The sequence below is a fragment of the Dasypus novemcinctus genome, chromosome 17 (assembly GCF_030445035.2).
Source record: "Dasypus novemcinctus isolate mDasNov1 chromosome 17, mDasNov1.1.hap2, whole genome shotgun sequence".
Classification (NCBI taxonomy): Eukaryota; Metazoa; Chordata; class Mammalia; order Cingulata; family Dasypodidae; genus Dasypus; species Dasypus novemcinctus.
The window spans coordinates 32,514,609-32,528,254 of record NC_080689.1 but is presented as its reverse complement, the minus strand read 5'-3'; the positions used below and the strand labels follow the sequence as shown (position 1 = coordinate 32,528,254).

The 13,646-nt window shown below is 40.7% G+C and overlaps 1 protein-coding gene across 1 annotated transcript in view; it reads right to left on the bottom strand.

The window, feature by feature from the left end:
• SLC3A1 (solute carrier family 3 member 1) overlaps window positions 1-13,646 on the bottom strand; it is a 50,037-nt gene that overhangs the window by 11,023 nt on the left and 25,368 nt on the right. The window contains exons 6-8 of the mRNA XM_058278488.2: window positions 7,461-7,580; window positions 4,654-4,778; window positions 3,127-3,322 (exon numbers count right to left, since the gene is read on the bottom strand). Coding sequence (XP_058134471.1) covers window positions 3,127-3,322; window positions 4,654-4,778; window positions 7,461-7,580 — 441 coding nt within the window. The remainder of the gene's footprint in view (window positions 1-3,126; window positions 3,323-4,653; window positions 4,779-7,460; window positions 7,581-13,646) is intronic.

Below are 13,646 nucleotides of genomic sequence, written 5' to 3'. Positions count from 1 at the left end.
TTATACGAGGAGGGAACACTTTGCAAGTCATTCTATGAGGCCAGTATTAATGTTGATATACCAAGAACCAACAAAATTATCATATGAAAACAAAATTATAGACCAATACCTCCTAAGAACATGGATGCAAAAATCCTCAACAAAATACTAGCAAAAAGAATCAAGTACCATATATAGAGAATTATTCATTATGACCAAGTGGGAGTTATCTGAAAATTCAAGGTTGGTTCAACATATATCAATGTAATGCACCACTTTAGTAGAATAAAGGACCACATTATCTCAATGGATACAGAAAATACCACATATTTCAATGGATACAGAAAAAGCATTTGACAATATCTGACACCCTTTCATGACAAAAACACTCAACAAACTAGGAATAGAAGGAAACTTCCTCAATTTGATAAAGGGCATCTACAAAAAACCCACAGCTAACATCATACTTAATGGTAAAAGAGTGTATGCTTTCTCTCTTAAGATCAGGAACAAAACAAAAATGCCTCCTTTTGCCACTTACATTTAACATTGTACTAGAGATTCTAGCCAGGGTGATTTGGTAAGAAAAATAAATTAAATCCATCCAGATTGCAGAGGAAAAAAGAAAACTTTTATTTACAGATGACATGAGCATGTATATAAAAATAATAACCACAATGAACTGTTAAAAATTAATAGGGGATAGGAAGCAGACTTGGCTCAACTGATACAGCATCTGCCTACCATATGGAGGTTCCAGGGTTCGATCCCCAGGGCCTCATGACCCATGTGGTGAGCTAGCCCACATGCAGAGCTGCAAAGTGCAAGGAATATTGTGCCACGCAGGGGTGCCTCCACATAGGAGTGCCCAGCGTGCAAGGAGTGTGCTCCGCAAGGAGAGCCGCCCTGCGTGAAAAAAGTGCAGCCTGCCCAGGAGTGGTGCTGCACACACAGAGAGCTGATGCAGCAAGAGGACACAACAAAAAAAGCAACACAGTTTCCTGGGGCCACTTGACAAGAATGCAAGCAGACACAGAAGAACATACAGCGAATGGACACAGAAAGCAGACAACAGAGGGGAAGGGGAGCAAAATAAATAAAATAAATCTTAAAAAACAAAACAAAACAACTAATAAGGGAGTGGATGTGGCTCAAGCAGTCAGTTGAGCACCTGCTTCCTATATGGGAGGTCCCGGGTCTGGTCCCTGGTGTGTTCTAAAATCAAAACGAAGCAAAACAAAAAAAAAACCCAAGCAAACGAAAAACCCAACTCAGGGAAGCCGATATGGCTCAGTGGCTGAGTGTTGGCTTCCCGCATATGAGGTCCCAGTTTCAATCCCTGGCCCCAGCACCTCAAAAAATAAAAAAATAAATAAAAAGTAATAAACAATTTCAGCAATGTTGGAGGATATAAATCAATATACAAAAAGCAATTTGTATTTCTATATACTAACATTGAACAATCTGAAAAGTGAAATTAAGAAAACATTTCCATTTACAATAATAGCTGGGAGTTTTATAAGGATTGCATAGAATTGCGTGATGAATGTCCTTGGTCTTTCAATTCTGTTTTTTGCCTCTTTATATATATAACTTCACTTGGGAATAACATCAGATGTCTTAAATTTGAGCCTCTTTACCCCTGAGAAAGGCTGTCACTGATAACACACATTCCTGTCAATAAGGGCATCAGAAAATATTAAAATCTGCTTAATTATAGTTTAGTGATTCTGCCAGTCTTTGTTATTTTCTGACTAGATTATAATTTGTCCATCTTTATTCTTTCAGCTTTTGATCAGGATATGTAAGATAATTGGCAGTATCTCCACAGAGTGTCAAAAATTTCCTCTCTCTCATGGCCCGGCTCAGACCCACAAATATTTGGGGGGCACCAGAGATATTGACTAGCAGAAGGCAGCCTCTAATGCAAGAAGTTGCAATCAAGAGAAGGCATGTCTTTGGTAAATGAACTGCGTGTGAATAACAGCACTACCAGCCATCAAGAACCCATCCCTTTCCACAGTCCTCACTGAGGGCCGAGGGTGAGGTATGCAGTGCCAGGTGCTGAGACGCGCTGCCTCTGCCCTTGAGGAGTTAGCAATCTAGCAGGAAAAGCAGACATTATATAAGTGCATGAAGTTTTAAGAAAGGGAGTGAAGGGGTGCTGTTGAAGCATATAATAGGCAGACCACCTGACTCATTTCAGGACTCCAGAAGGCTTTCTATTGTTAACCTGCTGACACCTACAGGATGAGACCATAGTAACAGGCTAAGATGGCAGAGATGCAGAGAAATGGAGTGATTCAAGAGATCGCACAGTTGTTCAGGAGTTTAGGACTTGTAATATAATGGGAAGGGGGAGGGGGTTGCTTTTATGCGAGAGAGAAAGAAAACTTCCATCTTGTTTAAGCCAATGTTACTCTGGGACTCCAAGCAACAGAACTTACTTCTATACTAATACATATGCCATACTAAGGGGTCTAATACTGGCCTTCTTCTAAGCCATACTTCCAAGCCCAGAGACAGAAAAAATCAGATAAGGGAAAAGAATCCTGGGCATAGAAGTGAGAAGGTTGGTTTATTATCACAGTATATATTACTCTCATTGAACCAAGGTATTACCAATCTTCAAAAGTATTAGGCCTTCATCAGTCAACTAGGAAGTCACATTTAGTCTCAATCTTGAAGGGTGCAGGTGCAGAGCAGCAGGGAGACAAAGTCTTCCCCCCAGGATCTCTGTAATTTAAATGTCTTTTGGATGCCCCACAAAATGAAAACAAAACACATCGCTGTTTTATGTACCAACCTGTATTGCTGTTTACTCTTTCCAGATCTGAAATCCTGTACATTCCCATTGAGATCATAAACTTTCAGATATATGGGGAAGAATTATGGTCTGCTCTCCATCTCCTGCTAAGACTAGTAGAGTTCTAAGTATAGACAAATACTCATTAAATACTAATTCAATTGAGTGGACAGTCTCACCCCCTTAATGACAAGAACCTGGTGGGAATCTGTGACAGGCCTGGCTCACTAAATAATCACCAGAGCAGGGATAACTGAAGGTCATTAGCGACAAATGTCCTTGTGTTAGTGGTGACCATTCAACAAGCACATCACCCCAAGATGTGCCAAGCTTGAACTTACCATCCAATTTGGCCATTTTCCTTCTGGCATGTTTTCCATCCAGTCCTTGATAACCTCAAACACACTCTTCCCAGAAGGAGTATCTAATTTGGCGAGGTAATTGTTGAAAGGGAAATCTGCTTCTTGGATAAAAGGCATCCCATAGTACATCATGGTCCTGTCAATGCTCTCCCCACTGGCTTCAGTTCCCATGAACCTGTAAGAGTTAGCAGGGTTCAGTGTCTTCGGGGCTTGTCAGAAGACTGGAAAACACTCTGCAGTCCTTTATATCTGACTTACAAGACGTGGGACTGAATGTACACTCTTAACCATATCGAGCCAGATGACCAAGAAATATCACACTGCTTGCCTGGACAATTTCTCATTGAAATAAACCCAAAGATTAGCATAATACTAGGTCAAATATCTAAGAGTGAGAAACACATTTGGATCTAAGTCAGTGTTGTTCTCTTTTTTCTGAACCTGATTAAAACTCAGTAACTTCTACGAAGTCTTCCTTTAGCAATCCTTATCACTCCACTTAGAATTTACAGTATAGGTCTGTATCAGGTGAGGGGTCTCCCCATCCACGTTTATCCCTAATTTGAGTCTTATGGAGCCTAATGTTATTATTGAGGTGTGCTCTCAATTACTGAAAAAACATACATTCTTTGGGAAATGACTCCCCATCATCATTGTCTTTAGCTGTTAGACGTAGCATAGTGAGCAAACAGTCCTTGGAGCCCAAATGTCTCAGTTCAAACCCCATCTCTGCCATTACTACCTGTGTGGCCATTACCTGCACACTCAGAGCCTCAGTTTCCTCATCTGTAAAATGGGGATAGTAATCAGAGTACCTGCTTAAAGGAGGGGAAATTTCTTTAACTCCTATCCTATTAATTCTATCAGATTACCTTTATGAATATAGTGATAGCTAAATTTATTGAGTGTTTTTTATGTGCCGGCAGTTTTAAATGCTTTACATACATTGTCTCATTTGATCTCACAGCAGCCTTGCAGGGGTTTGCTACATGTTTTTTTATTGATGAGGAAATTGAGAGTTATGTTAATTAACTAGCCTGAAATCATATTGTTATAGAGCAGGACCCAACTCAGTCCCATCTGATTCTAAAGCTATTTTACTCACCACTGTGCTCCAGTGACAGTTTAAGCTGAAACATTTGGACCCATAGTATACAAGAACACCAAAGGTCAAATAATAACAACAATAATAGTTAATAGCTAATATTTAGCTATACTCTTTTAAAATCATTTAACTTTACAACATTCCTGTGAAATAAGTACTATGCTTAGCAGCTGACACATGAATATCGTCTCTTAGGTGTGATGGCGGGAAGGTTTAGAATCCTTACAATCAGCAAAATTAAGCAATATGAGGGAATACATCAGGCAAGCTCAAGCTATAATTAACTATAATTTGCAGGATTGTTCAATTATAACTTTAAAACCTCTGAATATCACTAGTTGTAGGGGTAAAGGGCAGATGACATGCTGCACCCACGAGGAATTAAAGTGTCTAATGTTTACCTATATCTCCCAGGTTCCCTGCTGTATTGGTTCATCATCTGCCGGAAGCTTCGGAGCACGTCGTGCATTCCCACCTGAGTGGTGGTGAAGTCGTGATACAGTTCCAAGTACTGTGTGACCGTGTCCTTTGGAAATAGTATAGCATATAGTTACCATCGTTTCACATGCCAAATGCCCACTGGCCTTCTGTGAACACAGACCTCAAAGCACTCAATCCGAGGCACATATGCTTAAAGATGGTTGTAGGACCTTCCATGCTCAAGGGATTTTGTGGATGGAAAAGAACACTCACAACTATTAGTACTTGGTTTGATGATTAATTATTAACTTTATAAATCTCAACATTTCTCTAATTTAACTACTACTTCCCATTTCAGCAAATTAAAATTTCCCATTTAAACACTGATTATAAATGTATTTAATAAAATCCTCTGAAAAATGTAACATCATAAGCTCAATCCAAGATTGTCCTAAATACTTCCAATACATTCCTTGCATGATTACAGAGTTCATTATTACACTTACACTTCATTTGGTTACAAAAACATTAATATCCTGCATTTGAATTTGTTTCTTCACTACCTCTGTCCTTTTCTCTTACTGTTACACTTTCCTAGGGATTCAATAATTTTTCTTGTTATAGTAATCCCCTTGAACCCAAAGCAGATGCTTATACCTCATACAAGCCAAGGCTGTAAGTTGTGGGATGGGACATGACTGGCCCATCCAAACCTGAGTGCTTTACATTAGGCTGGCCCACTTTTTATAAGTGAACTTTTTAAAATCTGGGTGTTTCCCCCTCCCCCAAAATTATATGTTCTTTAAGTTCTTCTTAGATAGCACACAAAATCCATTGTTCTGATCATTTGGAATGACCAGAAACTTATTGCCTTGTGATAATTCATTATAATTAGCAAGAGTATTTAGAGATTTCTTCTCCTTGACACAAATGGCTAATACATAATCTATTTTACTTTATTTTTCCTTTTTATTGGAAATGTGCAAAAAACATTTGGCTTAATCATAACCTTTGGATCATGTCATTCTCATCATTGGCCCATGCATGGACACTCTCTTTAGTTAGCTATTTGATTAGTTTAATGAAGTTTTAAGTACCCAATCCATTACTCAGGAAAGAAGTTAGAAGCCTGACAAACTAACCATAAGGTTTTCAACTTATGTCTTTAACTTTATAAAAAGGGTACCACGTTATATGATTTTTTTTGCCAATAAGCACTACACAGCTAAGATTCACTCATGTTGCTATGTGTCGCTACAGTTTATTTTCACTGATGTATATAACATTCCATTTTGTGAACACATGACTCCATCATTTTGGATCACATTTCAGGACTATTGTCTACTTGGACATGAAAGTAAAGTGACAGAATGGTGGTAAAGCAAAGGAATCAGCTGACACATGAATATTGTCTCTTATGTGTGATGGGGGGAAGGTTTAGAATCCTTGCGGAAGCCCAAGGAACCCTGATTCTTAGTTTTGAAAATCAAGCCTATCATATCTGTAAACCCTGAAAAATTTACCTAAGATTGCTAAAAATGGGGATAGTGAAACTCTTATTAGTGTGTTGAGAGAGGTAAATAAAATATCCTAAGTAAATAGCACGCAGCACCAAGGGGACACTCAGCAAGTGTGGTCCCCTTCTGTCTATGTGTCCTTCAATGACTAGACAAGCACCTGGGAATTTAGGCCTCCTCACTTCAGTGTGAGACGACCAGATTGCTAAGCCCTTGGTGGAATGTCCTCAGAGCCCTTGTCCCTTGAAGAACTCCTTAAAGGATCCCTTGCTCCAGAGGGAACCAGTAGATGGAAACATCTGGGCATATGCATGTGAAACTCTTCTGTATTTCCAAAAGAAAATTATTCAAAGCACATCCTCTAGGGAAGTGGATATGGCTCAAGTGATAGGGCTTCCACCTATCATATGGGAGGACCCGGGTTCGATCCCTGGGGCCTCCTGGAAAAAGAAGTGAAAGTATGCCTGAGCGGAGAGCCAGTTCCCTTGTGGCGAGCTGAGTGCCCCCATGGTGAGCCAAGTGTCTACGTGGTGGGCCAAGTACCTGTGTGGCACACTGAGCGCCCATGTGGGTGCCCGCACGGTGAACCAAATGCCCACGTGAGTGCCTGTGTGATGAGCCGAGTGCCCGCACAGTGAGCTGAGTGTCTGTGTGGTAAGCCAAGTACCTGTGTAGCGAGCCAAGTGCCCATGTGGGTGTCCATGCGGTGAGCTAAGTGGCCATGTGAGTGCCATGTTGTGAGCCAAGTGCCCACATGGCGAGCTGAGTACCCATTTGGCGAGCTGAGTGCCCGCATGAGTGCCCGTGTGGGGAGCCGAGTGCCCACGCAGCAAGCCAAATGCCCACACAGTGAGCCAGTGCCCTTGCAAGTGAGTCACGCAGCAAGATGATGACACAACAAAAGAGAGATGAAGGGAAGAGTCAAGGTGAAGTGCAGCAGAGACCAGGAACTGAGGTGGCGCAAGGGAACCTCTCTCCACATCAGAGTTCTCCAGGATCAAATTCTGGTGAATCCTAGAGGAGAAAGACAAGAAGAAAAAACAGAAAGAGAAATAGATACAGAAGATCACACAGCAAATGGACACAGCAAAAAAAAAAAAAAACAACAGTTGGTCAGGGAGGGGGAGGGGAAGGGAAAGGAGGGAAAAAGTGCATCCTCTAAGCATAACAGAGCTCTTCTCTAGTAACTGGTGTCTCAGGCTAAACAGGAAAACATTCTGATGACATTTTCAGATGAGGCACACACAAAAAAGTTTAAAACAGAACTTTACCGGGCTTTGAGTTTCATTCACTAGGGTCTCGTTTCTCAGATGCTTGGCTTCTAGGAGAAATTTAACAGCATCGAAACTAAAGCCATCAACACCCTTTCCAAGCCAGAACTCCATAATTTCCTAAACACAAAGAAGCAAATGCTTAGTTACATTAACTACACATTATTATCATAATTTTTAATTAGGGTTTTATCTATCAGTGCCTTTCCATCATAAAATAGCAATCTCTGCATGTAAAACAAGCACAGTATCCACAGAGTGTATTTTAATCTGTTTAGCACAGTAATGCTGTAGTATAATGAACTGCATTGATGGACTCCCACACTTTGCTCCTATTTGAATTTTGAATGTTACATTTGTAATTGATCTTATGAGCATGTTTCCAAAATTTAGAGCATACATTCAAAATAAAAGAATGAAATCATAACAAAAGATATCAATCAGGAGAAAAAGGGAAAGTATCTCATCTGCCTCAGGCTTAACTCCTTTTTGTAGGTCACTCCAAACTGAGAGAAAATAATTGTTCAGTCATTAAATATTTCGTTCTTTACCAGAAAGGTAAAAGAGGTGAAGCACTTAGGTGCTAAAGGATTTCCTGTTGGGAGTAATATGAAAGGAACACAACAAAATAGAAACCATCAGCCATAAACCAAGCCAAATACTTAGGAAGAACAGTGAAGGTGTAGTGGTTAAACTCAGAAGCAAGTGTTATCATGAATGCACTCAGATAATATAAAGATCAACTCTACATTATTCTAAGAAGCCATTGTTCTTACTGGTTTTAACTTCAGAAAGAAATTGCTCCCTAAAAATCCAGTTTTTCATTCATTTCATTTAATCTTTGAAGATTCTTTTAAAAGTGTGTGATGGGGATCAAAATTATTGTGACTATCCCTGGTTTTTCCTCTATCCCTGATCCACTCTCCCAACACACCCTTTTTGGAAGAGAATTTAGTCATTGACTGTTCAGCCTTTCCCCTATCCACCTGCTGCAAGAAGAGAAATGCCATGGCCTGGCAGGTCCCCAGGCTTTTAAAATACTGAGTCCAGTGAATGGGGTAGATGAAGCCTGATGTGAAAAGTGGTGAGAAAGGGGAAGTAGATCAAAAGACTAGGGACCTTCAAGGAAAGAGAAGAAAGTAAAGTGAGAAATTTAGAGATGGTGACTGATGAGTCAGACTAGATCTGAGAAAATGGGAGAAGGAGGGAAGGGAGTGTTAGAATTGGATTTCCTTTACTTTCAGGTAGTCAAGGTGCAGGGCCAGTTTCACGGGTGTGCAAAAAGGTTCAGAAGGGTTTAATGCTTGGTTTAATGCTTTGCTCTTGATTCCACCACCTTCACATTTTTCTTAATTTTCATAATTTTTGAAGGGGCCCTAAATTTTCATTTTTCATGGAGCCCCACAAATTATGTAGCCAGTCATAGAGAGGTACCCTATAGAAGAACAACATGGAATAAAGAGAGTGTAGCAGTTTGATATTATTGATGAATTCCAAAAAGAAATATTGGATTATGTTTATAAACTGATCTTTTCCTCTTGGGCATATTAGATTATATTGATTCATACGTTTAGTTGATTAAATAATTATGTAAACCTCTTGTGCCAGTAGGGTGTTGAGTCCACCCTCTGGTGGGTGGGGACTCGCAGATAAAAGGCATGGCAAAGGACAGAGTTGAGGGTTTCTTAATGTTGGAGTTTTGATGTTGGAGTTTGATGTTGAAGTCTTAAGCTGGAGCCCCGGGAAGTCAGCATGCAGAGGAAAGAGAAGCCAGCCCCAGGAAGAGAGGAGCCCTGGAAGCCTGAACCCTCACAGATGTCAGCAGCCATCTTGCTCCAACATGTAGAAATAGACTTTGGTGAGGGAAGTAACTTATGCTTTATGACCTGCTATCTGTAAGCTCCTACCCCAAATAAATACCTTTTATAAAAACCAACTGATTTCTGGTATCTTGCATCAGCACCCCATTGGCTGACTAATATAGGGAGACAGTGACAGGATGGGGAAGAGAGGATGGAGAGCTGGTTTACATTGGGGAGGTAACATTTCAGCAGAGAAAATAAGATATGAGAAAGTGAGCCAGAAGAAGGTCTTGTTAGAAGAACATGCCAGGCAGAGAAAGCAGCTGTGGAAATTTGGAAATCAACTTTGGTTCCTTAAGGAATACAAAGGAGGCAATGTGACCAGAGGAGGGTGAGCAAGAGTGTGAAAGAGATGAGGTTGGCTTCATCATGTCAAGCTTTGTAGATTATAGACAAGAGCTAAGATTTGTGTGTGAGTGAAGGAAGCCCCTGGATGGTTTTATACAGGAAAGGTTGTGGTCTGGTGTGTGAATAATAAACCGTACAATCTAGAAGTTTCTCAAAAGGTTAACCATAAAGCCACTATATGATCCAGAAATTCTAGGCATATACCCAAAACAATGAAAACATATGTCCATTCAAAAACCTGTACATTAATGTCCATAGCAGCCATTATTCTTCATAGTCAAACACTGAAAACAACCCAAATGCCCATCAACAGATGAATGAAAAACCAAATGTGACATATCCACACAATGGAATATTATTCAGTCATAAAAAGAAATGGAGAACTGATACATGCTATAACATGGGTGAACCTTAAAAACATTTTGAAGCTAACGAAGCCAAGTACAAAGGACCACATATTGTATGATCCCATTTACATAAAATGTCCAGAATAGGCAAATTCATTGAGTAGAATAGTGGTTAGGGGCTGGAGTGGGGGGGGGCAAGAAGAACAGAGGGTGATGGCTAAAGCATACAGGGTTTCCTAATGGGGTGATCACAATGTTCTAAACTTAGCTTATGACAACAGTCCTGTGAACTTACTAAAAACATTGAATTGTATACCTTAAGTAGATAAGTTTTATGGTATATGAATTATACCTCAGTAAAGCTGACACAGAAGAAAAAGAACAACAACAACTTGAGGTCAAAGAATATAAGCAGGGAGTTAGGTAAGGAGGCTACTGCAGTGGTGGAGGCCAAATGTGACAGTGGCTTGGAATGGGGAGACAGCAGTGGAAGTGGAGAAAAGTGAGTAGATGCTAGATCTGTTCTGGGGGTAGAGGTCACTAGACCTGCTAATGTATAGGACCAAAGGTGTGAAAGAGGGGTTCAGGCTAATACCTGGTTGTTGGCCTGAGTGACTGTGTGCCATTCACTGAGATGGGCAGCAGACTGAAGGAGGAAGATGGCATATTCTGTCTTAGACACATTAAGTTTGAGAGGTCTACTGAATACATACATGAAAATGTTGACCTATTGGCTTGTTAAATCAACCTATAGATAAAAATCTGGGGATCAGCAGCCAAAAGATAGAGTTTACCAAATATAAGTACTCCTTCTTCCAGCAATGTAGGGGATAGCAGTGTGAACAGAGCTCCCCTCACTTGCTCACCCTCCTACCTCCCCCACACTCCCACTCCCTGTGGTTCAAATCAAACCATTAAGCTCTTGGGTCCTAATGGGCTTGTCCAACAAACTGGTTGGTGCTTGAGGGAAAGTCTGTGGCTTTTATTTCTGTTTCCTTTGCCTCTACCGGCACCTGGCACTTAGTGAACCAATTGTAGAATGGAAGAATGAAGTATTGAGCCTGAATGAGTGATAAAGTACTGATACTGCAGAGGCACTAAAGAATTAGTGTTTCCTGGCTTCAAGGAGTTTAAAGAATCATTGGGGACATGCGAGCATAAGAGAGTCACCCAATAATGCAAGACCTGTGTGCACTACAACATGACAGCAAGAAGAGACTCCTCTGCCCAAGGGAATATCAAGATTAACCTGAGTGGACAAAGCCAAACAAGGAAGAGTTAGAGCTTGAACATGGCTGCATGGTCTTGTGGGATTTCATCAGGGAGTGAGATTGAGAACATTCTGGACTATGTGGGGACAGCATGAACTAAGCATGAAGGAAGAGCAGGATTTGGCCTGTACTGGGGCAACTGGAGGAGCTGGTGACCTTGAAAAGCCTAGGGATTGGGCCTCAACCACCTCAGCCAACTCCCTCCCAGCTGGGCCTACTCCGACACCTAACCATGCCCAGCCTTCCTCAAAGGGACAGTAGCTCTCCCCATTTTCTTCTTGGCTCATCTCAACTGGCACAATCTATGTGTTACGTCTTCCTGCAGAGAAGAGGAACAAAGAGGGACTGGTGCTCTCCTTCATAATAAGCCACTGGCTGGGGTGGAACCCAGACTGGGTGGAACCTGCCATTGCAAAATAAGTGAATCAAGTAAGGTTCTGCTATGAGGGATGTTTCTGTAATGCAATAAGCTCATGGGTGATTGGAAAATAAGGGAACGAATTAAGCAGAAGTCACATTGGTTTAGAGTGATTTTTCCTAGGCAAGAGAGTCAGGGCATGCAAGGGAATTAACACAAATTAAGAAAGGTAAAAAACCTCAGTTTGCTGCACCATCAGCAGGAGCCCTTTTAACTACATTTAAAGAAAATTTAAAGTAAGTGTCTACATCAAGCTCCTCCCCCACCCCAGAGAGGGACACACTCCCTCCCCAGCTTTGCATGGCTCTCGGTCCAAGGCTGGTTGCATGGCAGCCTCGCATGCCTACTTAATTAAAAGCAGTCCCACCAGCTTACAACTCCTTTTCCCCCTGTTTGATTTTAGCGTCCACCGGCCCTGCTTAATTAAAGGGCTGCTAGCATTTCCATTCCATTGTGGTCTTGTTTGTTTTTATCCACTGTGGAAGCCTTAAGTCACGCTGAGCAGCCTCCCGGAACTATCCAAGTTCTCTCGCCAGGGACAACTGTTATTTTTATTCTTTTGTTCCAAAGCTGCATAAATTTTGGGTGAACAACCTCTAATCCTACTTTCAGGGTTGCAAGATAAAACACAGGATACCCAGGAACATTTGAGTTTCAGATAAACAACAAATAACTTTTTATATTAATCTTAATATAGCATATTATAGTATAGTATTATATTATATTTAGTATAAAGATATTCAAGTAGGAAAAATCCAAATTTAACTGAACCTTCTGTAATTTTATTTAGTTTAGTTGTTTATTTATTTATTGTTAAATCTGGCAACCCTATCTATTTTTCTCATACACCTGGTTATATTTACTGAATGATACAGATTTGGATTTGCCGAATGGAATGTTTTTCAGAAATATATTGCATTAGAGTAGAACTGCCTGAAAGCACTGGAGTTAAGTGGCCATTTTTCACCTAAGGAGGGAAACAGAGGTATGGATGACCCAAAACGGCAACCATCCCAAAAAATCACATTTGATTTGAAGTGTGCTTTTGGTATTTATACATGAATGCAGGGGTCTCTAATGTGCTGGGCAAGCAATTCAAGATTTCTATAGGCTAAATGCAAGGCCAATGTCAATTCCCTTTAAGGAAAGCTCAGATTTTGAATGGTAAAGTATAAACAAATTCGTCAAACCTGAGAGCAGGACCTGCTGCTGGCAATCCTTAGTGTGGAAACAGTTGACCCAAATAGCCTTAAGCTAGCTCTACCCAATGGAGTATAAAACCACAAATTTGTTCTTAAGAACATTTTTGCTTCTTACCAAATTCACTAATTCAATAAATACCTCATTCGTTCATTCAGTAAATAGCTACTATGCACAGGGTACTTAACTAAGCACTGGAATCACAACTATGCATAAAACATAGTAAAAACATCCTCTGGATTTTTTAATCAGTAGCTAGACAATCAACTAATGATAGAAAAATTATTTAAATCACAGATGAAATAAAAGTTTAAAGGAGAGGAACCGGGTAATACAAGAGGGTAAAATAGCAGGAGTGGCCTTAGGGAGGTCAGCACAGCAGGAGGTTTGACAACTGGCTAGAGAAATTGCTAGATGCTATGCGTCCTGCGGGGTACGTAAAGCTCGTCATTCGTAAAACTGGATCTTGGTGGTCCCAGAGGGCAGACTTACCATGAAGCTAACCAAGCTTTAGCCTCAGGGCCCCTCCCTTGTACAGGGCTCTTACAAGCCCCTTTTTTCATTCTAAATAAACGTTCATTTTTCAAGACTTCTTTTTATTTTAAGAAGGCCCCCCAATTTTTGTTTCTGGCCTCACACAACCTGGGTCTACCCCCAGATAATGCTGTTCTTTGCAGAATGCGCGCTGGGAGAGGATCAGAGCAGAGGCACAGTAGAAACAGCTGTAAACCATCCAAACA